The 17,500-nt window shown below is 46.7% G+C and overlaps 1 protein-coding gene across 1 annotated transcript in view; it reads right to left on the minus strand.

Moving 5' to 3' along the window:
* Positions 1-1,396: 1,396 nt before the first annotated feature.
* LOC135562001 (dynein axonemal heavy chain 6-like) overlaps positions 1,397-17,500 on the minus strand; it is a 32,168-nt gene continuing 16,064 nt past the window's right edge. The window contains exons 5-9 of the mRNA XM_065004534.1: positions 17,322-17,479; positions 15,063-15,194; positions 13,977-14,148; positions 13,129-13,180; positions 1,397-1,559 (exon numbers count right to left, since the gene is read on the minus strand). Of these exons, the coding sequence (XP_064860606.1) occupies positions 1,397-1,559; positions 13,129-13,180; positions 13,977-14,148; positions 15,063-15,194; positions 17,322-17,479 (677 nt within the window). The remainder of the gene's footprint in view (positions 1,560-13,128; positions 13,181-13,976; positions 14,149-15,062; positions 15,195-17,321; positions 17,480-17,500) is intronic.

Below are 17,500 nucleotides of genomic sequence, written 5' to 3' on the forward strand. Positions count from 1 at the left end.
TATAGTTATCAGATTCACATGGAATTGTTGTGCAATTTAAATGTTTAAATATGAAACTATTTGTGAAAAGATGTCATTTTAGCTTTTAAAATTAGAGAGTTGTTTTCATAAGTAAAATATGCTCATTCAGTGGCCACCCCACGTGAATAGGTATTGGTTGGAAATGATGAAGCAATCCCTATTCTACATTACTATAAGAACCCCCGTGACCCAATTCACGGGAAACTAAGCCAACCTCAGCGTGAGCTCTGGTTGTGAATGGTTGAATGACTACAACCTAACAAAATTAACATTGTGTTCCTGATGACGTGAGGACTGATGTCCATACTTTCAGAAGGGCGAATTTCAACGTAGAGGTTGCGATCGCCATGCTGGAAGGATGAATTTGAATACACCAGCCAGAATATAGCATGAGCTTAGTATGGCAACTTGGTATGAACTTTGAACTCTTATTCACTGAAGAAGTGATACATCCTAGACGTTGAGTTATCAGCAGCACAAACGTGGGCTAGGAAGGACGGACAATCTCTTCAGAACGACAGGGTACTACAACGTATTCCGTTTCTACCACACGACGGCTGAGACTACAACGTATCCGCCCAGAAATATTCTTCAAAGACAAGGGAGATTTCTGCTGGGCAACCCAGCCTTCCATCTTCGACTAAACTATCTAAGCGCAGAGAAAATATAATTCTTGCATTTTCCTTTTTCCCACTGGGCGGTTATTTAGAATGCACAAGACTCTGTTTTTACGATAGCATAGCTTCATAAGGTCCGATAGAGACCCAGTTATTTTGTTCCTCAGTCCCCGCTTATTCAAACTCAACTCCCTTTTGTGTAATCAGTCACATTCGTTCCGGTCCGGGCTAGACATTTTTGTATGACATAATTAGTAATCAATGTATGATCCAGCTCGTGCATATGTAATTCTGTGATTATTTGGAATGTAGTAAATAACTAATTAAACCAAATTTTGTATTGCTGATTCAACTTGTTAGCCAGGGTTCGAAGATAACCAATCATTTTACGACGCAGATGAGACTGAATAAGGTACGATTAATAATTGACTGCTGTTGATATAAAATATTACCAGGTCTTTAAGAGTTTATTCAGAAGACAACAGCTCTATAAACATTCTTCCGTGGTGCCCCGACTTCTAGTTAATACATTTACATGATTAGTTTAATCAGGTAATTATTAATTACAGATAATTGATTTGATAAAATAACATGTCATATCATTGAATCCATAGTAAAGACACGACAGTACATACATAAATATTACACATGTACTTATTATATTTAAACCTTTATTTTGACAGGGAGTAAAGGTCTATTTTACAGAGGAGCCCTGTAATTACAATTCTATATTGAGTGTTCTATGAGTGAGTGTAACTCTACTGTACCTCGTCTCGGTTTCCCTCGTTGATGCCGGCCTCCTTGGCTCTGGGCCGTGTGGCAGCCAGGACCTGCTCCAGATCATCCTTCTCAAACAGGTTGGGCACCTCTCCACTGTTCAACATGTTGTTAATGTCCTCTAGGGAACTCCTCCACCACGATCTGATGAACAATAATACACACATGCAATGGAGGAGGGATGGAAACGTGCCTGAGAACTGAAGACTGAAGCTATAGCTTCCAGGGCTAATGCCTCGGCTGCTGCTCAGTGGGGTAATGATGAGTCACAGAGGTGGCATGGTTTGGCAAGCAGATGGTCACAGATAAACACTGGCCATAGCTACTTCATTAGCTGTCTGGTACAGTCTTCATGGAGGAACCTGCTATCTGCCCATCACATAGTCTCCATAAATACTACTGTCTGGTACAGTCTTTATAGACCCTGCTATCTGCCCATCACATAGTCCATAAATATTACTGTCTGAGTACAGTCTTTATAGACCTGCTATCTGCCCATCACATAGTCTCCATAAATACTACTGTCTGGTACAGTCTTTATAGACCTGCTATCTGCCCATCACATAGTCTCCATAAATACTACTGTCTGGTACAGTCTTTATAGACCTGCTATCTGCCCATCACATAGTCTCCATAAATACTACTGTCTGGTACAGTCTTTATAGACCTGCTATCTGCCCATCACATAGTCTCCATAAATACTACTGTCTGGTACAGTCTTTATAGACCTGCTATCTGCCCATCACATAGTCTCCATAAATACTACTGTCTGGTACAGTCTTTATAGACCTGCTATCTGCCCATCACATAGTCTCCATAAATACTACTGTCTGGTACAGTCTTTATAGACCTGCTATCTGCCCATCACATAGTCTCCATAAATACTACTGTCTGGTACAGTCTTTATAGACCTGCTATCTGTCCATCACATGGCCTCCATAAATACTACTGTCTGGTACAGTCTTTATAGACCTGCTATCTGCCCATCACATAGTCTCCATAAATACTACTGTCTGGTACAGTCTTTATAGACCTGCTATCTGTCCATCACATGGCCTCCATAAATACTACTGTCTGGTACAGTCTTTATAGACCTGCTATCTGCCCATCACATAGTCTCCATAAATACTACTGTCTGGTACAGTCTTTATAGACCTGCTATCTGCCCATCACATGGCCTCCATAAATACTACTGTCTGGTACAGTCTTTATGGAGGAACCTGCTATCTGCCCATCACATAGTCTCCATAAATACTGCTGTCTGGTACAGTCTTTATAGACCTGCTATCTGCCCATCACATAGTCTCCATAAATACTACTGTCTGGTACAGTCTTTATAGACCTGCTATCTGCCCATCACATAGTCTCCATAAATACTACTGTCTGGTACAGTCTTTATAGACCTGCTATCTGCCCATCACATAGTCTCCATAAATACTACTGTCTGGTACAGTCTTTATAGACCTGCTATCTGCCCATCACATAGTCTCCATAAATACTACTGTCTGGTACAGTCTTTATAGACCTGCTATCTGCCCATCACATAGTCTCCATAAATACTACTGTCTGGTACAGTCTTTATAGACCTGCTATCTGCCCATCACATAGTCTCCATAAATACTACTGTCTGGTACAGGAACACCATGTCCTTGCCCCCCTCTTCCCCTCCTCTACCTGTGTGTCAGTGAAGAGGAACACCATGTCCTTGCCCCCCTCTTGCCCTCCCCTACCTGTGTGTCAGTGAAGAGGAACACCATGTCCTTGCCCCCCTCCCCTACCTGTGTGTCAGTGAAGAGGAACACCATGTCCTCGCCCCCCTCTTCCCCTCCCCTACCTGTGTGTCAGTGAAGAGGAACACCATGTCCTTGCCCCCTCTTCCCCTCCCCTACCTGTGTGTCAGTGAAGAGGAACACAAGACCTCGCCCTCCTCTTTGCCCTCCCCTACCTGTGTGTCAGTGAAGAGGAACACCATGTCCTCACCCTCCTCTTCCCCTCCCTACCTGTGTGTCAGTGAAGAGGAACACCATGTCCTGTGCCCCCTCTTCCCCTCCCTACCTGTGTGTCAGTGAAGAGAACACCATGTCCTTCCCCTCCCCTACCTGTGTCAGTGAAGAGGAACACCATGTCCTCTCCTCCTCTTCCCCTCCCCTACCTGTGTGTCAGTGAAGGGAGACACCATGTCCTTGCCCTCCTCTTCCCCTCCCTACCTGTGTGTCAGTGAAGAGGAACACCATGTCTCTTGCCCTCCCCTACCTGTGTGTCAGTGAAGAGGAACACCATGTCCTTGCCCTCCCCTACCTGTGTGTCAGTGAAGAGGAACACCATGTCCTTGCCCTCCCCTACCTGTGTGTCAGTGAAGAGAACACCATGTCCTTGCCCTCCCCTACCTGTGTGTCAGTGAAGAGACACCATGTCCTCGCCCTCCTCTTCCCTCCCTACCTGTGTGTCAGTGAAGAGGAACACCATGTCCTCACCCTTCTTCCCCTCCCCTACCTGTGTGTCAGTGAAGAGGAACACCATGTCCTTGCCCCCTCTTCCCTCCCCTACCTGTGTGTCAGTGAAGAGGAACACCATGTCCTCGCCCTCCTCTTCCTCCCCCTACCTGTGTGTCAGTGAAGAGAGAACACCATGTCCTTGCCCTCCTCTTGCCCTCCCCTACCTGTGTCAGTGAAGAGGAACACCATGTCCTTGCCCTCCTCTTGCCCTCCCCTACCTGTGTGTCAGTGAAATAGAATGGGAACACCATGTCCTCACCCTCCTCTTCCCCTCCCTACCTGTGTGTTTCAGTGAAAATAGAGGAACATATGTCTCGCCCTCCTCTTCCCCTCCCTACCCATGTGTGTCTGCCTTCTCTGCACCCCTGAGTGAAGAGGAACACCATGTCCTAGATGCCCTCCTCTTGCCCTCCCCTACCTGTGTGTCAGTGATTTTGCCTTGAGGAAATCTCCATGTGGAGTTTTGAGTCCTCACCCTCCTCTTCCCCTCCCTACCTGTGTGTCAGTGAAGAGGAACACCAAACTTAATCTTCCCTCCCTCTTCCCCTCCCCTACAAATGTGTCAGTGGGTTCTGAACACCATGTCCTCTCTATTAAACCCCTGTTCTTACTTCTGGTTCCCTGATAAACCTGTGTTATGTTTCTGTGTGTCAGTGAAATTAACTCTGTATTATTTCCATGTCCTTCCCCTCCCTACCTGTGTCAGTGAAGTTAGCAATTTACCAAATGTCCTTGGCCCTAACTCTTTACCTTACTGGCCGTCAGGTTCACTAAATAGTTCAATGACAGCCGTCTCACTCTGGTCTTCATTTCTTAAACTGCTGTCATTAGTTGTATCCTCGTTCTAAAACTCCAGTGTTCTATCTGGAAGAACAGCAGCTTGGTCTCCTTGCACATGTTCTTTGGCCGGTTCCAGGCACAGCTCTTAGTGATGTTCCCGTCTGCCCCCTCTTAAACCTGTGTTAGGAGGGAGGGAGGGAAGGGGAGGGAGAGATGGAGGGGCTTACTGGCGCTTAGATGAATGCGGATCATACGCGCTATCCTACCTGGGAACTCTGTATTGGTTTCTTGGTTCATTAAACTCTGGAAATCTCCAGAATTTAACAAATTATATTCTTACTGGCGTCTAAAGCATTACAAAAACTTACTGGAAATATATTAACTTGCTTTATAGCTCACAATTATGTTCTGGACAGATAAGGACATTGTTCACTAAATGTTCTTACTGGGAATCTGGTTATGTGATCTAGGTTCTATTGTAACTCTGTCTTATGTTCTTACTATCATAGGTTCTATTGAACTCTGTGTTAGGGCCGTCTAGGTTCTAATTAACTCTGTGTTATGTTCTTACTGGCCGTCTGCTACTAATTAGGCCGTCTGGGTTCTGCATAGGGCCCTGTTCTCTCTGTGTTAGGCCGTGGTAAAATCTGACTTACTGGAGGTTCTATTAACTCTGGTGTTATGTTCTTACAGCGTCTGGTTCTAATTAACTCTGTATTATGTTCTTACTGGCCGTTGGGGTTTCTCTCTGTGGAGTTCTTACTGGCCGTCTAGTTCCTAGTTCTGTATTATATCTTACTGGCCAGGTTCTATTAAACTCTGTGTTATGTTCTTACTGCCCTGATCTCTATTATGTTTGGGCTCTAGGTTCTAATTAACTCTGTATTGTCTTACTGGCCGTCTACTATTAAACTCTGTGTTATGTTCTTACTGCCGTCTAGGTTCTAATTAACTCAGTACCCACCTCTAGAGTTCTAATTAAACTCTGTATTATGTTCTTAGGCCGTCTAGATTCTATTAAACTCTGTGTTATGGGCCGTCTAGGTTCTAATTAACTCTGTATTAGGGGAGGTTATGTTCTTACTGGCCGTCTAGGTTCTAATTAACTCTGTATTATGTTCTTACTGGCCGTCTAGGTTCTAGGAAGGATTGCAGAGATCTAGGTTCTAATTAACTCTGTATTATGTTCTTACTGGCCGTCTAGGTTCTGTTAAACTCTGTGTTATGTTCTTACTGGCCGTCTAGGTTCTAATTAACTCTGTATTATGCTTACCTGGGAAATTAAACTCTGTGTTATGTTCTTACTGGCTCTAGGTTCTAGTGCATTTTTACCTTACTGAAATCTCCAAATATGGTTCTATGGGTTTGGTCTAGGTTCTAAAGTAATCTTCTTGGGTTCTAAATCTGAAGCCAAAAAACTCTATTTGTTCTTACTGGCCGTCTAGGTTCTAATTAAGAAGGATTCTTTAAACTCTGTGTTATGTTGCTATTCATAGCTCACCAATTGTGGGACGTCTAATTAACTTTAGATACTGGGAGCGTTTTAGATAAGGACATTGAAATGGCTTTCAAACTTAATATGTCAAAACACTGTAGTGAGAGGCAATCTCTAGATTCTAACTCTGAAAGTTCAAACTAGCCGTCTAGGTTCTATTGAACTCTGTGTTATGTTCTTACTGACCGTCTATTAAACTCTGTGTTATGTTTTACTATTGAACTCTGTGTTATGTTCTTACTGGCTGTCTAGGTTCTAATTAACTCTGTATTATGTTCTTACTGGCCGTCTAGGTTCTATTAAACTCTGTGTTATGTTCTTACTGGCCGTCTAGGTTCTAATTAACTCTGTGTTATGTTCTTACTGACCGTCTAGGTTCTATTAAACTCTGTGTTATGTTCTTACTGGCCGTCTAGGTTCTATTAACTCTGTATTATGTTCTTACTCTGTGTTATGTTCTTACGTCTAGGTTCTATTAAACTCTGTGTTATGTTCTTACTGGCCGTCTAGGTTCTAATTAACTCTGTATTATGTTCTTACTGGCCGTCTAGGTTCTATTAAACTCTGTGTTATGTTCTTACTGGCCGTCTAGGTTCTAATTAACTCTGTATTATGTTCTTACTGGCCGTCTAGGTTCTATTAAACTCTGTGTTATGTTCTTACTGGCCGTCTAGGTTCTAATTAACTCTGTATTATGTTCTTACTGGCCGTCTAGGTTCTAATTAACTCTGTATTATGTTCTTACTGGCCGTCTAGGTTCTATTAAACTCTGTGTTATGTTCTTACTGGCCGTCTAGGTTCTAATTAACTCTGTATTATCTTCTTACTGGCCGTCTAGGTTCTAATTAACTCTGTATTATGTTCTTACTGGCCTATCTCTAGATTCTATTAAACTCTGTGTTATGTTCTTACTGGCCGTCTAGGTTCTAATTAACTCTGTATTATATTCTTACTGGCCGTCTAGGTTCTATTAAACTCTGTGTTATGTTCTTACTGGCCGTCTAGGTTCTAATTAACTCTGTATTATGTTCTTACTGGCCGTCTAGGTTCTATTAAACTCTGTGTTATGTTCTTACTGGCCGTCTAGGTTCTAATTAACTCTGTATTATGTTCTTACTGGCCGTCTAGGTTCTATTAAACTCTGTGTTATGTTCTTACTGGCCGTCTAGGTTCTAATTAACTCTGTGTTATGTTCTTACTGGCCGTCTAGGTTCTATTAAACTCTGTGTTATGTTCTTACTGGCCGTCTAGGTTCTTACTGGCGTCTAATTAACTCTGTATTATGTTCTTACTGGCCGTCTAGGTTCTATTAACTCTGTGTTATGTTCTTACTGGCCGTCTAGGTTCTATTAAACTCTGTGTTATGTTCTTACTGGCCGTCTAGGTTCTAATTAACTCTGTATTATGTTCTTACTGGCCGTCTAGGTTCTATTAAACTCTGTTAACTCTGTATTAACTCTGTTCTTACTGGCCGTCTAGGTTCTATTAAACTCTGTGTTATGTTCTTACTGGCCGTCTAGGTTCTATTAAACTCTGTATTATATTCTTACTGGCCGTCTAGGTTCTATTAAACTCTGTGTTATGTTCTTACTGGCCGTCTAGGTTCTAATTAACTCTGTATTATGTTCTTACTGGCCGTCTAGGTTCTATTAAACTCTGTGTTATGTTCTTACTGGCCGTCTAGGTTCTATTAAACTCTGTGTTATGTTCTTACTGGCCGTCTAGGTTCTAATTAACTCTGTATTATGTTCTTACTGGCCGTCTAGGTTCTATTAAACTCTGTGTTATGTTCTTACTGGCCGTCTAGGTTCTATTAAACTCTGTGTTATGTTCTTACTGGCCGTCTAGGTTCTAATTAACTCTGTATTATGTTCTTACTGGCCGTCTAGGTTCTATTAAACGCTGTGTTATGTTCTTACTGGCCGTCTAGGTTCTAATTAACTCTGTATTATGTTCTTACTGGCCGTCTAGGTTCTAATTAACTCTGTATTATGTTCTTACTGGCCGTCTAGGTTCTATTACACTCTGTATTATGTTCTTACTGGCCGTCTAGGTTCTATTAAACTCTGTGTTATGTTCTTACTGGCCGTCTAGGTTCTAATTAACTGTGTATTATGTTCTTACTGGCCGTCTAGGTTCTATTAAACTCTGTGTTATGTTCTTACTGGCCGTCTAGGTTCTATTAAACTCTGTGTTATGTTCTTACTGGCCGTCTAGGTTCTATTAAACTCTGTATTATGTTCTTACTGGTGTCTAGCTCTAGGTTCTATTAAACTCTGTGTTATGTTCTTACTGGCCGTCTAGGTTCTATTAAACTCTGTGTTATGTTCTTACTGAGTGTCTATCTCTAGATTCTATTACACTCTGTGTTATGTTCTTACTGGCCGTCTAGGTTCTATTAAACTCTGTGTTATGTTCTTACTGGCCGTCTAGGTTCTATTAAACTCTGTGTTATGTTCTTACTGGCCGTCTAGGTTCTAATTAACTCTGTGTTATGTTCTTACTGAGTGTCTAGCTCTAGGTTCCATTACACTCTGTGTTATGTTCTTACTGGCTGTCTAGGTTCTATTAAACTCTGTGTAATGTTCTTAATGGCCGTGTAGGTTCTATTAAACTCTGTGTTATGTTCTTACTGAGTGTCTATCTCTAGGTTCTATTACACTCTGTGTTATGTTCTTACTGGCCGTCTAGGTTCTATTAAACTCTGTGTTATGTTCTTACTGGCCGTCTAGGTTCTATTAAACTCTGTGTTATGTTCTTACTGAGTGTCTAGCTCTAGGTTCTATTAAACTCTGTGTTATGTTCTTACTGGCCGTCTAGGTTCTATTACACTCTGTGTTATGTTCTTACTAACTGTCTAGGTTCTATTAAACTCTGTGTTATGTTCTTACTGAGTGTCTAGCTCTAGGTTCTATTACACTCTGTGTTATGTTCTTACTGGCCGTCTAGGTTCTATTAAACTCTGTGTTATGTTCTTACTGAGTGTCTAGCTCTAGGTTCTATTAAACTCTGTGTTATATTCTTACTGGCCGTCTAGGTTCTATTAAACTCTGTGTTATATTCTTACTGGCCGTCTAGGTTCTATTACACTCTGTGTTATGTTCTTACTGAGTGTCTATCTCTAGGTTCTATTAAACTCTGTGTTATGTTCTTACTGAGCCGTCTAGGTTCTATTACACTCTGTGTTATGTTCTTACTGGCCGTCTAGGTTCTATTAAACTCTGTGTTATGTTCTTACTAACTGTCTAGGTTCTATTAAACTCTGTGTTATGTTCTTACTGGCCGTCTAGGTTCTATTAAACTCTGTGTTATGTTCTTACTGAGTGTCTAGCTCTAGGTTCTATTAAACTCTGTGTTATGTTCTTACTGAGTGTCTAGGTTCTATTAAACTCTGTATTATATTCTTACTGGCCGTCTAGGTTCTATTAAACTCTGTGTTATGTTCTTACTGACCGTCTAGCTCTAGGTTCTATTAAACTCTGTGTTATGTTCTTACTGACCGTCTAGCTCTAGGTTCTATTAAACTCTGTGTTACTGGTGTCTGCTATTAAACTCTGTACTTCTTACTGCCGTCTAGGTTCTATTAAACTCTGTGTTATGTTCTTACTGGCCGTCTAGGTTCTATTAAACTCTGTGTTATGTTCTTACTGAGTGTCTAGCTCTAGGTTCTATTAAACTCTGGGTTATGTTCTTACTGAGTGTCTAGCTCTAGGTTCTATTAAACTCTGGGTTATGTTCTTACTGGCCATCTCAGACACGATGGTGTTGAAGTAGGTTTTGTCTTCGTTGTTGATGAGGCGGTCTGGAACACTCTCTGACACTCGTGACAGAACAGACGGAATATCCCATTCTGATCCTCACCGTGCCTGGCTCACACTGCAACATACCTGGAGGACAGACAGACAGAGGGAGGGAGGGAGAGAGAGAGAGAATGAGAGAGAGAGGTGAGAGGAGGGAGGGAGGGAGGAGGGGAAGAGAGGGAGCGGGGAGGGAGGAAAGTAAAAGAGGCAGGGAGGGAGAGAGAAAATGAGAGAGAGAGGTGGAGGGAGAGATGGAGGGAGGAGGGGGAGAGGGAGTGGGGGAGGGGAGGTGAAGGGAAGAGAGGTAAAGAAGCAGGGAGGGAGATGGAGTGAGTTCTTTTGAATGAGGAGGGAGGTGAAGGGAGGGAGAGAGGGGGTGAAGGGAGGGAGAGAGGTGGAGGGAGGAGAGATGAGAGGGAGTGGGAGGCAGGGAGGAGAGGGGAGAGGGAGTGGGAGGCAGGGAGGAGAGGGGAGAGGGAGCGGGGGAGGGAGGAAGGTGAAGAGGGAGGTAAAAGGCAGGGAGGGTTAGATGGATTTAACATGATTTATTTACGACCAGAGAATAATAAAACATGATTCAACTTGGTGGTTCTCACCCTGCAACCTTAACACATGAAGAAGTAAAGAAAAGTCTAATATCTGCTGTTGACACATCCCTGTTGTTATCAATGTTATGCAATGCTAGGGATGCTTTAGGAGATATGATGGGTCGGACACACCAGAGGATCCATGTTCAAGTCTTGTTAGAAAGTTGAGGGCATTAATGTGACCACGCTCGCCCTCAGCAAGAATGGGGGCTGGGTTGGCCTTATTCGCCTTGGGTTCTATTAATGCTGGTGTGTGTATGTGGGTGTATGTGTGTGTGTTTACGCTCGCTGGTGTGTGTGTGTATGTGTGTGTGTGTTCTGCATGGTGACTCCCTAGCGGGGGTCAGGGAGCAGTAGTCACTTCAACTCAGGCCTCTCTGCTCTGATGATGGTTGTGAGGCTGCTGGGTAGAGGACTGGTACTGTCTCTGTCTGGACTTCAGGCTACAACCAAGAGCATCTCAGTCCATCCGCTACTTTAATAACTTACAAGTGAATAAGCCAAGACAAACTTTCTCACCCTGGACACTTGGAGGGTCCCTGAGGGTGAAGACGTAGTGTGTGTGTGTGTGTGTGTGTGTCTCACCTGGACACACTTGGAGAGGTCCCTGAGGGTGAAGACGTAGTGTGTGTGTGTGTGTCTCACCCTGGACACACTTGGAGAGGTCCCTGAGGGTGAAGACGTGTGTGTGTGTGTGTGTGTGTCTCACCCTGGACACACTTGGAGAGGTCCCTGAGGTTGAAGACGTAGTGTGTGTGTGTGTGTGTGTGTGTGTGTGTGTCTCACCCTGGACACACTTGGAGAGGTCCCTGAGGTTGAAGACATAGTGTGTGTGTGTGTGTCTCACCCTGGACACACTTGGAGAGGTCCCTGAGGGTGAAGACGTAGTGTGTGTATGTGTGTGTCTCACCCTGGACACACTTGGAGAGATCCCTGAGGGTGAAGACGTAGTGTGTGTGTGTGTGTGTGTCTCACCCTGGACACACTTGGAGAGGTCCCTGAGGGTGAAGACGTAGTGTGTGTGTGTGTGTGTCTCACCCTGGACACACTTGGAGAGGTCCCTGAGGGTGAAGACGTAGTGTGTGTGTGTGTGTGTGTCTCACCCTGGACACACTTGGAGAGGTCCCTGAGGTTGAAGACATGTGTGTGTGTGTGTCTCAAGACGAGGGTGAGTGTGTGTGTGTGTGTGTCTCACCCTGGACACACTTGGAGAGGTCCCTGAGGGTGAAGACGTAGTGTGTGTGTGTGTGTGTCTCACCCTGGACACACTTGGAGAGGTCCTTGAGGGTGAAGACGTAGTGTGTGTGTGTGTGTCTCACCCTGGACACACTTGGAGAGGTCCCTGAGGGTGAAGACGTAGTGTGTGTGTGTGTCTCACCCTGGACACACTTGGAGAGGTCCCTGAGGGTGAAGACGTAGTGTGTGTGTGTGTCTCACCCTGGACACACTTGGAGAGGTCCCTGAGGTTGAAGACATAGTGTGTGTGTGTGTCTCACCCTGGACACACTTGGAGAGGTCCCTGAGGGTGAAGACGTAGTGTGTGTGTGTGTCTCACCCTGGACACACTTGGAGAGGTCCCTGAGGGTGAAGACGTAGTGTGTGTGTGTGTGTGTCTCACCCTGGACACACTTGGAGAGGTCCCTGAGGGTGAAGACGTAGTGTGTGTGTGTGTGTGTCTCACCCTGGACACACTTGGAGAGGTCCCTGACCCTGGACACACTTGGAGAGGTCCCTGAGGTTGAAGACATAGTGTGTGTGTGTGTCTCACCCTGGACACACTTGGAGAGGTCCCTGAGGGTGAAGACGTAGTGTGTGTGTGTGTGTGTCTCACCCTGGACACACTTGGAGAGGTCCCTGAGGGTGAAGACGTAGTGTGTGTGTGTGTGTGTCTCACCCTGGACACACTTGGAGAGGTCCCTGAGGTTGAAGACATAGTGTGTGTGTGTGTGTCTCACCCTGGACACACTTGGAGAGGTCCCTGAGGGTGAAGACGTAGTGTGTGTGTGTGTGTCTCACCCTGGACACACTTGGAGAGGTCCCTGAGGGTGAAGACGTAGTGTGTGTGTGTGTGTGTCTCACCCTGGACACACTTGGAGAGGTCCTTGAGGGTGAAGACGTAGTGTGTGTGTGTGTGTCTCACCCTGGACACACTTGGAGAGGTCCCTGAGGGTGAAGACGTAGTGTGTGTGTGTGTGTGTCTCACCCTGGACACACTTGGAGAGGTCCCTGAGGTTGAAGACATAGTGTGTGTGTGTGTCTCACCCTGGACACACTTGGAGAGGTCCCTGAGGGTGAAGACGTGTGTGTGTGTGTGTGTGTCACCCTGGACACACTTGGAGAGTCCCTGAGGGTGAAGACCTCACCGTGTGTGTGGGAACCCTGGACACACTTGGAGAGGTCACTGAGGGTGAAGACGTGGTGTGTGTGTGTCCACCCTGGACACACTTGGAGAGGTCCTGAGGGTGAAGACGTAGTGTGTGTGTGTGTCTCACCCTGGACACACTTGGAGAGGTCCCTGAGGGTGAAGACGTGTGTGTGTGTGTGGAGAGGTCTCACCTCTGGACACACAGGTCCCTGAGGGTGAAGACGTAGTGTGTGTGTGTCTCACCTGGACACACTTGGAGAGGTCCCTGAGGGTGAAGACGTGTGTGTGTGTGTGTGTTCACCCTGGACACACTTGGAGAGGTCCCTGAGGGTGAGACGTAGTGTGTGTGTGTGTCTCACCCTGGAAACACTTGGAGAGGTCCTGAGGGTGAAGACGTAGTGTGTGTGTGTGTCTCACCCTGGACACTTGAGAGGTCCCTTGGAGAGGTGTGTGTGTGTCTCCCCTGGACAGGGTGAGGGGTGAAGACGTGTGTGTGTGTGTGTGTCTCACCCTGGACACACTTGGAGAGGTCCCTGAGGGTGAAGACGTAGTGTGTGTGTGTGTGTCACCCTGGACACACTTGGAGAGGTCCCTGAGGGTGAAGACGTAGTGTGTGTGTGTGTGTCTCACCCTGGACACACTTGGAGAGGTCCTGATGGTGAAGACGTAGTGTGTGTGTGTGTCTCACCCTGGACACACTTGGAGAGGTCCCTGAGGGTGAAGACGTAGTGTGTGTGTGTGTCTCACCCTGGACACACTTGGAGAGGTCCTTGAGGGTGAAGACGTAGTGTGTGTGTGTCCTCACCCTGGACACACTTGGAGAGGTCCTTGAGGGTGAAGGCGTTGTGTGTGTGTGTGTCTCACCCTGGACACACTTGGAGAGTCCCTGATGGTGAAGACGTTAGTGATGTGTGTGTGTGTGTCTCACCCTGGACACACTTGGAGAGGTCCCTGAGGGTGAAGACGTAGTGTGTGTGTGTGCTCACCCTGGAAGGAGAGGTCCCTGAGGGTGAAGACGTAGTGTGTGTGTGTGTCTCACCCTGGACACACTTGGAGAGGTCCCTGAGGTTGAAGACATAGTGGGACTTGGCTGGTGTAGGCAGGAGGTCCACAGACATGCGGTGGTAGATCTCTACTGCTGCGTCTACGATGCTGCCTGCTGAAGACCTCACCGCCTGGGGGAACTCACTGAGGAAACCACTGAGGATGGCCTGGAGGGGGAGAGACCGTTTCAACAGGGAGAGTTAAGCGTACGTGGGCTTGAGGGTGTGTGTGCTTGAATATGCCCTTGAGGAGAGAGGGCAGACTCAAGACATGCATGTGATGTGAGAGATGTGAGAGAATAGTCGATCTGTAATTAATTAAGGGGCTGTGAGGGAGAGGACATGAGGATGGTTGATCTGTAATTAAACTACCACAGCGTGTTAAGGGGCTGTGAGGGAGAGGACATGAGGATAGTCGATCTGTAATTAAACTACCACAGCGTGTTAAGGGGCTGTGAGGGAGAGGACATGAGGATGGTTGATCTGTAATTAAACTACCACAGCTTGTTAAGGGGCTGTGAGGGAGAGGACATGAGGATGGTTGATCTGTAATTAAACTACCACAGCGTGTTAAGGGGCTGTGAGGGAGAGGACATGAGGATGGTTGATCTGTAATTAAACTACCACAGCTTGTTAAGGGGCTGTGAGGGAGAGGACATGAGGATAGTCGATCTGTAATTAAACTACCACAGCGTGTTAAGGGGCTGTGAGGGAGAGGACATGAGGAGAGAAGAGACAAGAGGGTTTGGAGACAAGGGGTTAAAAGGTCATATTAGGGTTAGGAACTGAGGTTGGAGGTTAAGTCTTGACCTTGAAGATCTGTTTGAGGCTGTGCTCTTAGGGCAGGGTTTAGATGTCAGAGGTCAGGGGTTACCCACATTGAAGATCTGTTTGAGGCTGTGCTCTTAGGGCAGGGTTTAGATGTCAGAGGTCAGGGGTTACCCACATTGAAGATCTGTTTGAGACTGTGCTCTTAGGGCAGGGTTTAGATGTCAGAGGTCAGGGGTTACCCACATTGAAGATCTGTTTGAGGCTGTGCTCTTAGGGCAGGGTTTAGATGTCAGAGGTCAGGGGTTACCCACATTGAAGATCTGTTTGAGGCTGTGTTCGGAGGGAGTGGGCAGACACAGCATGCTGAAGTGGCGGATGAAACGAGGGGTCACCGGGTTACGGCCCCCTCCAGGCGGAGCGCAGGCCGCCGCGATCGTCATGTCCTGCAGAGAGAAAGAGAATGAGAGAGAAGAACGGAGGAGAGGGGGGTCGAAAGGAAGATTGGGCACAGAAAAAAATATTTCCTACCAACACATTTTCATATATATTTAAACCCTCATATTTTCATATATATTTAAACCCTCATATTTTGAAACCTCATATTTTTCATCGATTTCGTCTTCTATCAATATTATATTTGACTTTCAGTTTGAAGAACATCCACCCGGGCCAGAATTTTTAGCTGAGTTAAACTTCAGAGTGAAACCCTGTTTGGATTAGAAAATATTGACATGCCATTGGTTCTGTATTCCCTGTGCGTGTGTGTGTGTGTGTGTGTGTGTGTGTGTGTGTGTGTGTGTGTGTGTATGTGTGTGTGTGTGTGTGTGTGTGTGTGTGTATGTGTGTGTGTGTGTGTGTCTGCATATGACCTTGTGTGACTACTCTGGTTGCTGTCTTGACATGGTTGTCTGTCGTCTGTCTGCATGTGGTGGAAACACATTTACATCCAGTACACGTTCAGATCTCAACTAACAGAATAACTGATTCCCTGAATGATTCACTTGCACCCCCCCACATCCACCCACCCCCACTGATCCACCCACCCCCACTGATCCACCCACCCCCACACATCCACCCACCCCCACTGATCCACCCACCCCCACTGATCCACCCACCCCACTGATCCACCCACCCCCACTGATCCACCCACCCCCCACACATCCACCCACCCCCACACATCCACCCACAACCTCAAATCCACCCACCCCCCACGCACACCCCCCACTGATCCACCCACCCCCACTGATCCACCCACCCCCACACATCCACCCACCCCCACTGATCCACCCACCCCCACTGATCCACCCACCCCCACTGATCCACCCACCCCCACACATCCACCCACCCCCACACATCCACCCACAACCACACATCCACCCACCCCCACATCCACCCATGCACACACCCCCACTGATCCACCCACCCCTCACATCCACTCACCCCCTCACATCCACCCACCCCACAAATCCACCCACAACCTCACATCCACCCACCCACCCCCTCACATCCACCCACCCCTCACATCCACCCCCTCACATCCACCCACCCCCCACACATCCACCCACCCCACACATCCACCCCCTCACATCCACCCACCCCCACACATCCACCCACCCCTCACATCCACCCACCCCCCACATCCACCCACCCCCACACATCCACTCACACCCTCACATCCACTCACCCCCTCACATCCACCCACCCCCACACACCCACCCACCCCTCACACCCACCCACCCCCACACACCCACCCACCCCCTCACATCCACCCACCCATCCACCCACCCCTCACATCCACCCAACCCCACACATCCACCCCCACACATCCACCCACCCCCTCACATCCATCCACCCCTCACATCCACCCACCCCCTCACATCCACCCAACCCCACACATCCACCCACCCCCACACATCCACCCAACCCACACATCCACCCAACCCCACACATCCACCCCTCACATCCACCCACCCCCTCACATCCACCCAACCCCACACATCCACCCCTCACATCCACCCACCCCCACATCCACCCACCTCCACACAGATTAATTGGTCCCTAATATGTACAAATAGAGCGTTTTAATGTGTGCTATTGGAACCTAATTACTGTGTGCTGACCATTCACAACAGTAACAAAGGACTAAAACAAACACATTGTACTGTAGCAGAATAATGGACCCTATCAGCTCCTGGACCAAAGTTTTCACTGACCACAAACATAAAGTCACTTCATTTTCTCAGACTTAAAAATAACGACTGGAGCAGAATAGACTCAATGTTTCACCTAATATCCTTTAGCCCAGACAAGATGAGACTCTATCTACATATTGAACAAGACTGTGTGTGTGTGGTGTGTGGTGTGTGTGTGTGTGTGTGTGTGGTGTGTGGTGTGTGGTGTATGTGGTGTGTGGTGTGTGTGTGTGTGTGTGTGTGTGTGGTGTATGTGGTGTGTGGTGTATGTGGTGTGTGTGTGTGTGGTGTGGTGTGGTGTGGTGTGGTGTGGTTGTGTGTGTGTGTGTGTGTGTGTGTGTGTGTGTGTGTGTGTGTGTGTGGTGTGTGTGTGTGTACCTGGATCTCCTTCCAGAAGAACTTCTCTCGGTCGTAGAAGCCGTGGAAGTCCTGGAACTGTCTGAGCAGCTCTATTGGAGGCTGGGAGCCGTAGGTGTCCAATTTAGGCATGTTCAGATCATCCACAAAGATCACTATCTTTCTGTTACCAGGAGCACCTGACATGAAGAGGAGGGAGG

This window comes from Oncorhynchus nerka, linkage group LG18, assembly GCF_034236695.1.
Source record: "Oncorhynchus nerka isolate Pitt River linkage group LG18, Oner_Uvic_2.0, whole genome shotgun sequence".
In the NCBI taxonomy this organism is placed as follows: Eukaryota; Metazoa; Chordata; class Actinopteri; order Salmoniformes; family Salmonidae; genus Oncorhynchus; species Oncorhynchus nerka.